This window comes from Bombina bombina, chromosome 6 (assembly GCF_027579735.1).
Source record: "Bombina bombina isolate aBomBom1 chromosome 6, aBomBom1.pri, whole genome shotgun sequence".
NCBI lineage: Eukaryota > Metazoa > Chordata > Amphibia > Anura > Bombinatoridae > Bombina > Bombina bombina.
Window position 1 is genome coordinate 496284981 of NC_069504.1, and position 16518 is coordinate 496301498.

A 16518-nucleotide genomic window follows, 5' to 3' on the forward strand; every position below is an offset into this window, starting at 1 on the left:
CAGGTGGATAAACCATAATCCAAACCATCCTGAAGAAACTAAAGAATTCAAGGAATTTTAATCAAGTGCCAGCTAAAACCCATACTTCACATACCAAGAAATAACGGTCTTCCAAATCCTAATAAAAAAAAAACTTTCTTGTCACAGGATTACAGGCTTGAATCAAGGTCTTAATAACAGAACTGAAAAAAACTTTTTGTCTAAAAACTAAGCATTCAATCGAGAACCTGATGAAAAAAACAGCCTTTGAAACAGAAGGTTGTGGGACAAACGAAAAGGCCACGGAGGAGGCCACGGAAGACAAATGGACATCTGAACCAGATCTGCAAGATAAAATCTGTGAGGCCAAGCTGGAGGAATCAGAGTTACTGATGATACTCCCTGCTTGATCCTGACTATCACTCTTGGTAACAGAACAATAGATGGAAAGATGTAAGCCAGACAAAACAACCAAGGAGCTGCTAGAACAACCAAAAAATCCCTAAACCTCTCAAAATATCTTGGGAGAGATTAGTCTCTGCCCAGAACAAAGTCGAGGACACCTCCCTCATTGCCAGGAAACTGTTCCTTCTTGATGATGGAAGTAAGTCACCACTATGACATTGTCTGATTAGAACACTAACAGAAGCCATCTCTGACGAGCCCTGAAGAATGCAATATGTTCCAGAACATTTATAGGTACCCTCGCTTCCTGAGGAGACAAAATGGCTGCTCTCTCCAAGAACCCCAAACTGCACTGCAACCTGAAAGACCTAGTGTTTGTTAAGATCACAGTCCAATTTGGATGAACAAGAATGCCCCTAAAACAATGCACTGATGATTAATCCACCAAAAGAATGTCTTGCTTAAAAATCTAGAAGTATTTTCTGAGAAAGCTGAGAATGATCCTTGCATCACTGATGAAGCTGAAAAGGCCTCGTGTAAAACCGAGCAAATGGAATAGCATCTGATACTGCTATCATCAGACCTAATACCTCCATGCAAAGAAGGGAAATAAACAGAAGATTAGAACAATCTCAAAGTAACTTCTGTCTCCTATGGCAGTGATTTGCAACCTTTTTTTTGCCATGGCACACTTTTTTACATTAAAAAATCCTGCAGCACACCACCATCCTAAAATTTTACAAAATCACACATTGTAGCCTAATACAGGATATATATATACAGTATATATACACATTGTACTGTGCTGTCATGCCATGCCTCCTACAAACTATACATGACATATTGACATTCATTCACAAACAATCATAATGATTGTCTGTGAATGAATGTCAATGTCATGGTTGTAAATGATGCCTGATGAGCCTGTCACATACCTCCCAATATTTCAAAATTTGAAAGAGGGACACCCCCGCACTGTTGTCAGTCTGCCGTGGCACACCTGACGATCTCTCACGGCACACTAGTGGGCCACGGCACACTGGTTGAAAAACACTGTCCTATGGTATGTCAAAGATAGTCTCATAGAGATAGAGTCTATAATGACACGTAGGAATATAATCCTGGTATGAAGAGAGAGTGATTTGGAAAATTGATTCTCCAACCATGCTCTTAAAGGAAACAATAAGAGTCTGTTGTTAAGAAAATGAAACATTTATGTACTATGAGCTCTTATTACAGACATGAGCATTCCCAGAACTTTCTAAAGCAGTAGCCAGGCCAAACGAAAGAACAGTAGCCAGGCCAAACGGACGAACAACAAACTGAAAATGCTTGTCTAGGAATGTAAATCTTAGAAACTGAAGATGATCCCTGTGGACAGAGATATGAAAAAAAACATCCATTAAATCTTTTGTAGATATAAACTTCCCTTGTAGAACAAGAGGTAGAATAGTACAAATTGTCTCAATTTTAAAAGAAAGAACCCTGAGAAACTTGTTTAAAGTCTTAAAATCCAGAACTGGCCTATAGGCCCTCACATTGGGAACAATGAAAAGGTTGTACTAAAACACCTGGGGGCATATTTATCAAGCTCCATATGGAGCTTGATGCCCCGTGTTTCTGGCGAGCCTGTAGGCTCGCCAGAAACAGCAGTTATGAAGCAGCGGTCACAAAGACCGCTGCTCCATAACCTGTCCGCCTGCTCTGAGCAGGCGGACAGACATTGACGGAAATCAACCAGATCGAGTACGATCGGGTTGATTGACACCCCCTGCTGGCGGACCATTGGCCGCGAGTCTGCAGGGGGCAGCGTTGCATCAGCAGCTCTTGCCGTATTCAGCGAGATCTGGCGGACCTGACCCGTACTGTCGGATCAGGTCTGCCAGACTTTCATAAATAGGGGCCCTGGCCTTGTTCCAACCTTGGAACTGAGACAATTATTCCCATAGATTTCAGATCTAAGACTAAGTGAAAGAAGGTTCTTGCTTTACAGGATTCTTAGGAACATGAAACAGAAGAAACCTTCCCATGGGAGGCATACATTTGAAACCAAATCTGTATCCCTGGGAAACTATATTCACAACCTATGAATCTTGATCCAAAACCCCTAAAAAACAGGCTTAATCTGTCCCTACCAGAAGTTCTGGATTGGGGCTGTACCCTCATACTGACTAACTAGATAAGGGAGATTTCTTAGACTATTTAGACTTGATCAAATTTAAATTTGGCTTCCAGGAAAAATCCCTAATTATGAATGACAGAGGACTTTTGCTTCCTAGATTGACAAAGGAAAGAAAACGGATAGAAGCCCTGATCTTACCCTTAGACTTCTTGTGACTTCCAGTCACAGAAAGAAATAACAGCATCCAGATCAGCCTCAAACAAAATGTTTCTATGAAAAGAAGCCTAGACTTAGAAACCATGTCCTATTAGAAATCAGCAACCTTGGCAGTATTTCAATCCTCAACCCACTGGTTGCTAGGGGGCGGTGCTAACCACTGGGCTACAATGAACTGCTAATGCCATATTTTTGGCATTAATCTTAATAATGTCAACAACCACGTCACAAATGAAAGCATTAGCTGACATTAAAAGTCTTAATTGATTCTAAAATATTTCACCAGCAGAATTCATATGAAAGCTGCTCAGATAAGCTATCACACCAAAGAGTAAAGGTTGCAGCAACACAAGCAATACCAATTGCTGGCCTAGAAAACAACAACTTTTTGATGAAAAGCCTTCCTATTGAAAGACTTTTAACTTCCTATTCAGTCTAGTAAAATAAGTACTATCCTCAAGATAAATTGTACCATATTTAGCAAACGTTGAAATAGCCTTATCTACCGTAGGGATAGTTCCCATAGCTCTTTATTAGAATCAAGTAAAGCAAAACACCCTTTAAAATATTAAAGCTGGATTAAAGGGTTTACCTAACTGGATTAAAGTGTATACCAGGCTTAAACCACTCTATGGAGATTAGTTCTTAGATAGCATCAGGAAACTGAAAAATCTCCAGTGACTAAGTAGTAGGTTTAAAATCAAAATTGTTTAACAGACCTTTCCTCAGGAACCCTAGGATACTTGTTAAAGTCTAAACAGAAAGGAGGATGATTCTGTATCTTGTTTAGAGACCAACTCCCGATCATCTAAAAATACCTCACTTGCTGATGAAAATCAGATGAACCTTGCAAACAACACACTTAATATTCGTAGGAAAGTGAAAGACATAAGGGGTAAGTAATAAAAATGTACGTTCCTGCAGCCCAAATTCCCATACTGAACATATAAGGAAAAATGCCTGTCATAATAGTCCTCTGCTATGATGTTCAACACTGAGTACCTACTAATAGCCTAAAGGCTATGTGAGTGCCCACATAAATAAACTACATACTTACCTGATAACCACCTACACTACTGGACTTATCTATAGAAAAACTGCTTCCAGTAGATAGCCAATCCAGTGCTGTACGTGTGACAGCAGAGGATCTGAGTATGTGAAGTATAACAACGATCCAACAGGAGGAGGCTAGGGACCAGTCCCGATGACACCTGTGCAGACCTGTAACTAACTCCCACTGGGTGTAATAGTACCACTACTCAAATCTCCATAAACTTCCCTCTGTCCGAACAGTAGCTCTCTGAGGGAATAATGGGCCTAAATCTGAGAACCCCTGTCACAAAAGAACACCTAGAGCACCTCCATTTTTCCCCTTCCTCATGCCAAGGCAAATATAAGACTGGTTTGCCAGTGAGATGGGAGGGTTTTTAAGGGCTCTTGGAGCTTTGCCTCCTCCTAGTGGCTAGGAATGGAATTCCCAGGAGTTAATGGCTCGTGGACTCTCACCACCTTTATGAAAGAAAGTATCTTTAGCACAAAAACATTTATTTTTGTTAAACAAAAAAAAGTGATATTTTTTTATACCTTCTTTTTTTAGATGGTACAAATAAATAAATAGTATATAGCGTATATATTGTATATAGCGTCCCTTTAAATAAACACACATAAAAAGTGTATACACCATGTAAACAAAGGTCCTGGATACTATGCTGTCTGTATGTACAAGCTGTGTTTTGCATATGAACTTTCAGGTATACAACGTTTTGAATCTATTAAACATTCATACAATGTGTTTCTCTACACTGCACTAAAAAAATTTCACTGAATATTATGTAGTGGACCAATAAACTGTAGGATTGTTTCTTTATTTATAAAGATATTCATAAGTTATTTTTAAAAAAACACATTGACAAAAGAAAACAAGAAGCACCAAATGAACTGGAATTTATTCCCAGCTACACTATAACCCACAACAACAGAGACCAAATGACAAAAAAAGACTTTACTTCACCAATGCTAAGAACTCATTCTGTGCATCTAAATGGGTCCTTGCTTTCAAGTCTTTCATCCCCAGGAATTATTTCTGCAGGCAGAGAATGTCCCTCAAATCCAGGTCTTTCTTTTTCCAAAAATGAAGTCATGGAAAGGTAATTTAATCAGAGGTCTTAGCAACCACATCTTTCTGAGGCATATGCTATTGTAGAAATGTAATTTATGTTTATAGTTCAGATTTATGTTATATTAAAGTGAAAGTAAATTATTCCTCATTGCAATATATCATAATAATCTATAGGTGAAATATAACATTTTCGCATGTTTTTTTCCCCGTTTACTTCAATCTAATTGTTTATATTTCTATTATTTATTTCCCTACCGTTCTTGGCTTTACTCCTCCCACCCTCTTCTTCCTGGATTTTGTATTCATTACGTATAGAGCGGTCCCACCCGCTCTACACGTAGGCTTGAAAGCTCGTTCACGATTTTGTGATCTATTGCGCATGCGCTAATCGGCGATCGGCGTACAAATGCGCATGCGAACTTTCTCATCCCCTACTGAAAACGCGCATGCGTCAAACTGTTTGGCTAGGACGCTGAAAATCTTGGCAGCAAATGATCGTCAGGAATGCGCATGCACGAATTGTAAACGCGCGACTGACATCACCGTGCTTATATTGGACTCCGCGCATGCACATTCGATGCAAGCAGGCTGTGACGTAGCTTTCTGGCCGCCGATCGGCCAGAAAGTCAATTGGTAACTGAAAAAAACGTGACCAGGAAATAAACTGACTCATCTGCAACGGGCTGAATTGAAGATGCCAAAAATATGCGGTTAAATGCGACGAAAAGGGTATTTATGTACACAATTAAAAATATCATGAATGAAAGTGCTGTTGTTTTTTAAGGATTTATGTAAATCTGCAGAGCTGAAGAGCTAAGTTTACTTTCACTTTAAGTATCCATTAAAAATTAACATGGGATTTCCTGTTTAATTTTATCTATACAAATCCGGTGATGTAATTGTACTTACATTATAACTACGTTCAAATTCATTTTTAATACATGATATTTGAACAGTAAGGCAGGTAATAAAACAACTCTACAAATAACCGATAATAATAAAAATAATAATAAATACTTGGAAACCAGCTTAAAGATACCTTGGAGAGCATGTGAAAATTTAATTTGAAGAGAAACTTAAGCATTTTTTAACTATATCAAATAAACTTAATAATAATAAATAAAAATATATAAATGTAGTCATTTAAAATCTAGAAGCTAATTTCATGTTACAGATTTATATAAACACCTAAATAACCATAATTCCTAGAGGATGTCATTTGTATCTACAATAAGATTACAACATAATAGGCTTCAATCTACTTGAGGACAGTGAGAAGCACCGCAGGGGTGGGACTTACATTACATAAAATGGCAACTAGCAGTTATTTTATTGGAGTATTAGCCTCTATTATTTTCTTACTTGGAATACTTTGCCTTTCTTCTAAAAAGTTAATATACTCAATTTACTGCTCACTTTCAGCTGCAGATTATTTAAAAGTACTGTGCTGGGAATGTTGTCAAAGACTTCACCTTTAATACATTACTGAATCTGTTTGTATTATAGCAAAAAATACAAAAAGTTGTTGGCGACATGTAATGCAAGAAAAACACACATAATACAAAATCTAATTGATAAAACAAAGTGCCTTTTAAGTTTTAAACAAAAGGTTTAACCAGAATATGATAAAATATGTTCCTAGAGATACTGTGCTATCCACACCGCTGCAAGACCCAAACACCTTAAAGAGTTGACATTGAAAGTTTACAGCGTTGATTTTTTTATTATAATTACACAAGAATAATTTGTGATCTGGGAAACTGTAGTTGTGGGACTTACTAGATCTTACAACATGAGTTTTAAACGGACAGTAAACACCTTGTAATTATAAGTAATTTCTGTTGCGTTGCTATAGAATAACATATCAGCCAAGTCTTAATGTTTTTAACATCCTTTTAACTGCAATTATATTTTTATTGCCAAACTCCACCTTATTTAGAGGAGCCAATCCAGACTTTAGTCCACAGACAACAAGGATAGTCACTGTCATAATGTTATTATAAAATGCATTATTTTACAGTTGTTATCTGATAATACCAGTTAGGGACAGATATGTATAGGTACAGATATGTAGCAGGCTTAGCCTTGAAAAGTCAGCAGGGTGTATTTTACATTCTGAGAATTAGAAATTGATCAATTTGCAGAGCTAAATTACATAAAAAGGGAACAAAATAAATAATGAAACAATATTGCAAAGTAATTTAATTACTCATAACTAAACATTTTATCTAAACATCTTAAGGTGTTTACTGTTCCTTTAAGTAAAATAATTTAGACATTTTTAGAATGATGCAGCTTTAGATATCTGCATATGCATTAGGGTAAAATTTGTGTTTTCAGGGATACAATGCTGTAAGGTAAGTTTCCCCTTTGAAGTCAATAGAAAATCATCAATGTATATCTCATTGAAACCACTTGCTCATTATAATTTCACCTTTCCATCTTTTCAGCCTGAGGTTAAACAATATGGACTAGGCCTAGGTTGCTCTTGACGATTATAGAGTTAGGAAATGGTTAACTCCACAAGGTCCCAAGTCCAAACCTTTTAAATTAATGTTGGGGTAAAACTGTCACGTGGTTTGTACCTGAATGTAGACTGGTCAGAGATCAACATCAGTTGACACTCACTTAAAAAGTTGAAGAAACCTCTCGGTATTTCCTCAGATCTTAAAGGCCTGACATTGGGACACAATAACCTTTAGCTAACTTAGGTCGGATGATTTAAGGTGAGGGAAGATAAAAAGGATCACATGACAGAACACTTCTCAGCTGATTGTTTTAGATCATCAAGAGTGGACTGAGCTTTTCCTTTGATTGAATCCAGGTCAAGGTTCGGGATGCTGCTTAGCTGACTGATTACAGATGCTTTTCCTTCCTCCTCTTCATTATCTTCCTCTATCATCTTGGCCAATTCTTTGGGTAACTCAACATCTCCCCCAGCAAGCTGAATTTGTGCATCATCCATTTCATTCTATAGAGAGATGGATACACAGAAGGCAATTAGATAATACATGATTTAGTAATTGGTTTATCATACTTGTTGTTTATAAAAAAATCTGTACGCTCATTAGATCAAAGACAATATATCACTGTGAAACAGACAGTCTGCTCCAGCATTTGTGTTGTTTAAAAAGATAGATAATCCCTTTATTATCCATTCCCCAGTTTTACATAACCAACACGGTTATATTAATATACTTTTTACCTCTGTGATTACCTTGTATCTAAGCCTTTGCAGACTGCCCCCTTATTTCAGTTCTTTTGACAGACATGCATATTAGCCAATCAGTGCTGACTCATAAGTAACATCACAGGAGTGAGCACAATGTTATCTGTATGGCACACATGAACTAGCGCTGTCTAGCTGTGAAAAACTGTCAAAATGCACTGAGATAAAGAGGGGCCTTTAAGGGCTTAGAAATTAGCATATAAACCTACCTTGGTTTAGCTTTCAACAAAGAATACCAAGTGAATAAAGCAAATTTGCTGATAAAATTTAATTGGAAAGTTGTTTAAAGGGACAGTCTACTCCAGAATTGTTATTGTTTAAAAAGATAGATAATCCCTTTATTTCCATTTTATCATATTTACCATTCCCCAGTTTTGCATACCCAACAGTTATAATAATATATTTCTTACCTCTGTGATTACCTCATATCTAAGCCTCTGCAGACTGCCCCCTTATTTCAGTTCTTTTGACAGACTTTTAGCATTAGCACAATATTAACTATATGGCACACGTGAACTAACGCCTTCTAGCTGTGAAAAACTGTCAAAATGTATTCAGTTAAGAGGCGGCCTTCAAGGATTTAGAAATAAGCATATGAGCCTACCTAGGTTTAGCTTTCAACAAAAAATACCAAGAGAAAAAAGTAAATTTGATGATACATGTAAATTAGAAAGTTGTTTTAAATTACATGCCCTATCAAAATCATGAAAGTTTAATTCTGACTATACTGTCCCTTTAAAATTGCATGCCCTATCTGAATCATGCAAGTTTTATTTTGACTAGATTTTCCATTTTGTTGCCCCCCCACCCCCCCGAGACAGAAATAATTTGGTATATTACTATTTGTTGTTTCATCTTCAAATCTCTGTTTAACACTATCTTTCAATCACAATTTGAGGTCATTACATACACTTAAAAGTATTTAAAACATTACAGTGATTTTTTGCTTCTTATTAATACATTTACAAAGTTCCTGTTTGTTTTACTACTTTTCAATTTAAGTCTAGAAAATATACCTTGTTCTTTGAATAACATTTGTTAAAAAGCATATCTAGATAGGCTCAGGAGCATCAACACACTGTTGGGAGCTAGCTGGCAATTGGCACAGTATATGGGCAGTAAATCTTAATAGATAATTAACAAAAATAGTACTTGCCAAACCTGATAACCTACATAATTCATAGGGAAGTGCCCTAGAAGAGTTCAGTCGGGCATACTTAAAGGGACAGTGTACTGTAAAATTGTTTTTTCCTTAAAGGGACATTAAACACATGCTAGATAGAATGATGCATTTAAAGAAAAGATTAGTCTGAGAATAACATGTAGATGTATTTTTTAACGTTTCATCAGCTGTTTAAATATTGACAAAATAAGTGTAAAATTTTAATGTCTTTAAAACAATGGGAGCTGCCATGTTGTAACTTGGGTTACCTTCTCTGCTGTGGCCAATTAGGGACAGTTATAAACAAGTCACCAAAGTGTGCAGCCAATGGCTTTGTGGAATATAACAGTGTTCTGCCCTTCCATTTCCAACAGGAATTGAAAAGCTCAGAATTTCAGAATGGAATTACAGGAAAAAATAAATAATGAAAGTATATTGCAGACTTTATATATATTATCATTTTATATTACCATCTCAAATTGTTTAATGTCCCTTTAATATTTTTCCCATTACTACCAGCTGCAGTGTTTAAAATGTATGGGAAATTGTTTTTTTGTGTGTATATTTTTGTGTATAAAATAGCTGTTCCTGCTAACTGAAACAACAACCTAATACAATGGGCTGATCTTGTAGGGAGAGAATGCCTCATTATCTTATCTGTCTAATTATTTTTACAAAGTTATACTTATCTACATTATTACTGTTTATTCAAATGCCAATGCTTAGAGATAATAATGGGAAATTGACATTCTAGTACCTCTCTGTCACAACCTCCACTTGGGGCATTATTTTATCTAAACATTCTTGGTTACATTTTTTTTTTTTTTTTTTTAACCAGAACTTAAGTTCATAAATGTTCAGTTTGGGTGGGGATACAATAGGCTATTTCAAATGAGAAAATTAATTTGAAGAAGATATTTGTAAACAATTGAATCCACTCAAGTAGGTAAAATGGATAATTGGGAACACATTAAAGAGGAGAAATAATAGAGTACACTGTCCATTTAAATGTTACAATAGAGAAGACTGATAGGCATTGTGAGGGTTTATGTTGACAGGATTATTACACTCCCTCTAGAGAACTATCCTAACAACATGTATACCAGGGTTCATGCATTTGCTTAATAATTTCCCTTCGCAATCGCGTGATTTCAATGGTGGGATCGGGTCAGGGAGGAGTGCCTATGACGCTAGGCACGCCCTCCAGCCCGCAATTTCATTTAGGAAGCCTCTATGGCTTCAGGACAGCCAAACGGCTAAGACGTTCCATGCCATCCTAACGGCGCTAAAAACCCAGCTCAGTTAGGACAGCATGGAACGTCCTAAGGGTGTGAAGGGTTTAATTGAAGATTATGTGATAATGAAAAACCTAAAAAAAAAAAAAAAAAATGAAAACAAATTTGGAAAAACTACAATTCTCAGATTTAAATTCTAATGAATGTACATTACAAAGTTTTTTGTATTATGTAGAAGACTGGTTTTCAAACCTGACTTCAAGCCATCCTGAACAGGCCAGATTTTCAGGATTACCTTGTATGAGAGCAGTTAAAATAACCATGTTTACTAATAAGCTGATTATTTCACCTGTGTTCCAGTTAAGATATTCTCAAAATGTGGGCTGTAAGGGACGCCTGAAGACAGGTTTGAAAACCAGTGATGTAGAATGAAAAATTTTATGGGTTTAGTTTAACCCCTTCGCTACGGGACTATCAGGGAAGAACTTGCCCAAAAACATAATTTATGTAAGAACTTACCTGATAAATTAATTTCTTTCATAGTGGCAAGAGTCCATGAGCTAGTGACGTATAGGATATACATTCCTACCAGGAAGGGGCAAAGTTTTCCAAACCTCAAAATGCCTATAAATACACCTCCCACCTCACTTATACCTTGGTTTAACGTGTAGCCAAGAAGTGGGGTGTAAAAGAAGGCATAAAAAGCATACAAAAAGTGGAACTGAAAAAATAAAGTGCTTTATGCAAAAAATCATAACCACAAAAAATAGGGTCTCATGTACTTTTGCCACTATGAAAGAAATGAATTTATTAGGTAAGTTCTCACATAAATTATGTTTTCTTTCATGTAAGTGGCAAGAGTCCCCGAGCTAGTGATAAATGGGATATAATACCCAAGATGTGAAAATTCACGAGTCACTAGAGAGGAAGGGATAAAATAACAACAGCTAAATCCGCTGAGAAATGAAATCCAAAAAAATAATTGTTTTCTTTTAAAATTTCCCAAAAAAACCCTCAAATCAAAGGCACTAGAATCAAACTGAGACAACTGCCTGAAGAACTTTTCTACCAAAGGCTGCTTCCGAAGAAGCAAACACATCAAAATGGTAAAATTTAGTAAAATTATGCAAAGATGACCAATTTGCTGCTTTGCAAATTTGATCAACTGAAGCTTCATTTTTAAAAGCCCAAGAAGTGGCAACTGATCAAGTAGAATGAGCTGTAATTCTCTGAGGCTGCCCTGCTTCCAAATAAGCTTTGTGAATCAAAAGTTTCAACCAAGATGCCAGAGAAATGGCAGAGGCTTTCTGACCTTTCCTGGAGCCAGAAAAAATAAAAAATAGACTAGAAGTCTTTCTGAATATTTCAAAGCTCTTACCACATCCAAAGAATGTAAAGACCTGTCAGCATTTACCTGTGACCCGCTTTGGAGACATTTACATCATCTTGGAGGAGAGTTTGGCCAAACTCGTGAAAAGTTTTTTTCTGCAAATCGGTACACATTCGAATTCAGGAACACAGCAAAAAGTAATTCCAAAGAGAAAAAAGGCCTTTGGGGTTCGCAATTAAGGATAAGAATTTCTACAAGGACAATTAAGCTAAAGGTAACCCGCATCATCTATTATTTATGGAAGGGTGAGTACCGTACATTTTAAAGAAACAAAGTTACTGATAAATATCACAACATTGAACTGTGAGTTGAAGCAATTAACAGCATACAGATAAGCACTGTGAATAACAGCACAAATGAATGCATTGATACATTTGCCACAGTAAACTGAAATATCCAATCCGGTAACCTATATAGACATTTCAAGACTGGAACTTTAAGCTCTAATATTGAACTTTATATATTATATATATACCCTATGCCTGATACGTATAGCATGCTGGTTTAAATTCAATAGTGAGAACGTCAAATTCCGGTATCATCTGGAATTACCTGTTTGTATCAGTTTTTAATATTTTGTACCAACTCTGTTTATTAAAACATTTTGTACTCTAAATCATTTGGGAGTCTGAAAGTAATTAATACACAATCACACATCATTAGAAATTACCACTGTGAACCTTTCTTGTGAGACTTAAGAATCTCATCTTTTCACACCTATAGATTTTTTAATTTTTTAATATATAGTTTTTGAATCTAACTTATATAAATATTGTATTATATTTTTTATCTTACACTCTGCTGAAGCACTTTTTGCTTTAAGCGCCCTCCACCTCACGTTTTTTTTACAACTGAAGCTTCATTCTTAAAAGCCCAAGAAGTGGAAACAGATCTAGTAGAATGAGCAGTAATTCTCTGAGGCGGAGACTGCCCTGCCTCCAAATAAGCTTTGTGAATCAAAAGTTTCAACCAAGATGCCAGAGAAATGGCAGAGGCTTTCTGACCTTTCCTGGAGCCAGAAAAAAATAAAAAATAGACTAGAAGTCTTTCTGAAATCTTTAGTAGCCTCAACATAATATTTTAAAACTCTTACCACATCCACAGAATGTAAAGACCTTTCAAGAGTATTCTTAGGATTAGGACACAAGGAAGGAACAACAATTTCCCTATTAATGTTGTTAGAATTCACAACATTAGGCAAACATTTTAATGATGTCCGCAAAACAGCTTTATCTTGATGGAAAATCAGATAAGGAGACTCACAAGAGAGAACCTCTTCTAGCAGAAGAGATGGCCAAAAGAAATAACACTTTCCAAGAAAGTAATTTAATATACAATGAATGCATAGGCTCAAAAGGAGGAGCCTGTAAAATCTTCAAAACCAAATTGAGACTCCAAGGAGGAGAAATATATTTAATAACGGGTTTGATACAAATCAAAGCCTGAACAAAACAGTGAATATTAGAATGTTTAGCAATCTTTCTATGTAATAAGACAGAAAGAGCAGAAATTTGTCCTGTCAAAGTCTTTGCAGACAAACCCTTATCCAAACCATCCTGAAGAAACTGTAAAATCCTAGGAATTCTGAAAGAATGCCAAGAATAATTATGAGTGGAACACAATGAAATATAGGTTTTCCAAAACCAATGATAAATTTTCCTTGAAACAGACTTACGAGCCTGTAACATAGTGCTAATCACTGAATCAGAGAAACCTCTATGACTAAGCACTAAGCGTTCAATTTCCATGCCTTCAAATTAAGAGATTTGAGATCCTGATGGAAAAACGGCCCTTGAGACAGAAGGTCTGGCCTTAAAGGAAGTGGCTCAATCAAAAAATTATGCTCCAGCACTCAAGGCAGATAATGCAAGTCACCTAAGGAACACCGCTCAGGACCCAAGTACATAATACAAAAAAGAGCAAGAAGGTGACAGCAAATTCCTTTATTTCAGTAATAACTGAGATACAAATAGACAGGCAGTGTTTTGGGATCCTATCCCTTACTCATGCCATGCCAAACAAACATACAATAGTGACTTTTATAACCACATACCACTAGGTGGTGCTCTAGAGCAATTAACTCTTTCTTATATACAATCTTCTTTACCTTCTAATAGTGGTATACATATTCAAAAAATATTTTTTCTTTAAACTCTAAATTTGGAGCAGAAAAAAACAACAAATGCATTAGTTATACAACCTCAACAATGCAATAAATAAAACTTTTAACAGAATCATCTAAATCATAAGAACACTGACAAATCCTATTCTTTATTTAACCCTTTTGGTTCTAAAATTTCCAATTCGTATATCCAAAAGGATTCCCTTTGCTTAAGCAGCAACTACCTATCACCCCCTCTACGTGGCTTATCAAGAAAATCTATGATTTTAAATTTTAACTGACTAATAGAATGGCCAGCTTTCAAAACATGGGAAGCAAGGGGAGCTTTTAAGTTACCTGTTCGGATGTTACTTTTGTGATCAATAATGCGGTCCTTAGCAGACCTTGTAGACTCGCCAATATATACCCCCCACATGGACATATAATCATGTAAATAATAAAAGTAGTTAAACAGGTGGAATAAACCTTTTATATTGTACTTTTTACCAGTGTGGGGATGGTAGAACACAGACCCTTTTGTCATGTTGCTACAACATGAACACCCCAAGCATGGGTAAGACTTACTATTGGACAATATCTGCTTTTACCAGTTTACTTTGAAAATTGATGCCTCGCTTAAAAGCAGGCATAGGATATTTTTGAAATTCTTGTATAGTGGGATTACAATTAGTAAGTACACCCCAGTGTTTTCTTATAATCTTTTGGAATTCTTTGCTCTGGGCATTATATTCTGATACAAAGATTAGTCTATCATTCTTATCCACCTTTTCCAAAGTGGTAGTCCTCATATTTTTAGATTTCAATAGATTAGTTCTAGGTATAGAGTTAATTTCTTCATTAATTAATGTTTCAGGGTAACCTCTTTTTTAAATCTCTCCCCCATCTCTATTAATCTAAAGTTCAATAAACTTTCATCTGAAATAACCTTACGGACACAAAGTATTAGACTATGGGGAAGACTTTTTATTAGGGACGGAGGATGGGCACTGTCATATCTCAAAATGCTATTGCGGTTAGTACTCTTTTTAAATAAATCAGTCTTAAAGGAATTGCCCATTTTAATAACCCTCAGGTCAAGATAATCTATATACTCCTCACTCCAGGTAAATTTAAAATTTATATGGTTAGTAGAAATATTTAATTAATTAACAAATTCTACCAGGGTTCCAACGTTGCCCAACCATACCCCAAAAATATCATCGATATACCGCCACCATGTGGCGCCATATCGGATAAACAGGTTATTAGTAAAAATATATCTTTCTTTATATAAATTCATGAAAATATTAGCATAGTTAGGGGCGACGTTGGAACCCATGGCAGTACCTTGGAGTTGGAGGAAATAGTCATCTTGAAAAATAAAGTAGTTGCTATACAATATAATTGAAAGCAATTGTATAAAGAAATCAATTTGAACAGAATTATATCTATTGTCAGACCTCAGAACAGAATACACCAAATCAATGCCACTGGTGTGTTTAATATTGGTGTACAAACTTTCAACATCTAGGCTGAACAGGATAAATTTAGTAGTAGGGAGTTCAAGGGAGTCAAGCTTAAGTAGGAAATCTCCAGTATCCTTAATTAAAGAATTAAAGATTTCTATATAGGGGTGAAGGATTTTATCCAGAAATATTGAAATGTGCGTGAAGACTGAGTTGGTACTTGCCACAATAGGGCGGCCTGGGGGTTGGTAACACTCTTATGTACTTTAGGGAGAGTGTATATAACCGGTGTACATGGTTTACCAATTTTTAAATATGAGGCCACATCTTTACCAATAATATTATTACCCTCCGCAATGGAAACTATACACTGAATCTCTTGCTGAATTTTATTAATAGTTTATCGTTATCGTTACTAAGTTGATTCCTAATTTCATTTATATAATAACCCCTGTCTAGCACAATTATCGCCCCATCTTTATCGGCTCTTTTCAAAATAATATCTGATCAGAGATATTGTTTTTTTTATGTTTATATCTCCTGTTAGTATCTCTATATTTCTCTGTTCTTAGCTGTAATTTAGCTATATCATTTTGTACAAGAGATGTAAAGGTTTCTATACTGTGATTGGTGGCGCTAGGGATAAAGTGACTCTTGTTTCTTAACCCTAACTGTTTTAAATGAATTGTAGGACTCTCAGAGGCAGGGGCTGTTTGATTAGCCCAATTGATAGTTTTCAATTTCAAAGTTCTAATGAACCGAAAAAGATCTTTTTGAAATTGGAAAAAATTACTGTTCCTTTCTGGGGAAAAAAGAAAACCCCTGTCTAACAGTCCAAGTTCCTCTTCTGATAAAGAGTGTTTGGAGATGTTAATCACAGTGTTCTTAGAATCTGTAGGGTTAACGTAGGTCTTAGTGTCATCAGCGGTGCTTACCCTTAGTGCCTCGGAGGCGAAGTCCTCAGATTCTAATGGCGGCGTGCAGACCACAGCTGTCTGCCGTTTTTTTTCCTCTTGGCTTCCATTTCTGAGCTTCCACTTGTGTTTGCGCCCTCTCTCTTGATCAGATTCCCCTGGTGAGGTATCCAGTGACTC

General features: G+C 36.1%; 1 protein-coding gene across 1 annotated transcript in view; it reads right to left on the reverse strand.

The window, feature by feature from the left end:
- Window positions 1-6544: 6544 nt before the first annotated feature.
- CPLX3 (complexin 3) overlaps window positions 6545-16518 on the reverse strand; it is a 31545-nt gene continuing 21571 nt past the window's right edge. Inside the window, exon 3 of the mRNA XM_053717360.1 lies at window positions 6545-7812. Coding sequence (XP_053573335.1) covers window positions 7588-7812 — 225 coding nt within the window. The 3' untranslated portion in view covers window positions 6545-7587. The remainder of the gene's footprint in view (window positions 7813-16518) is intronic.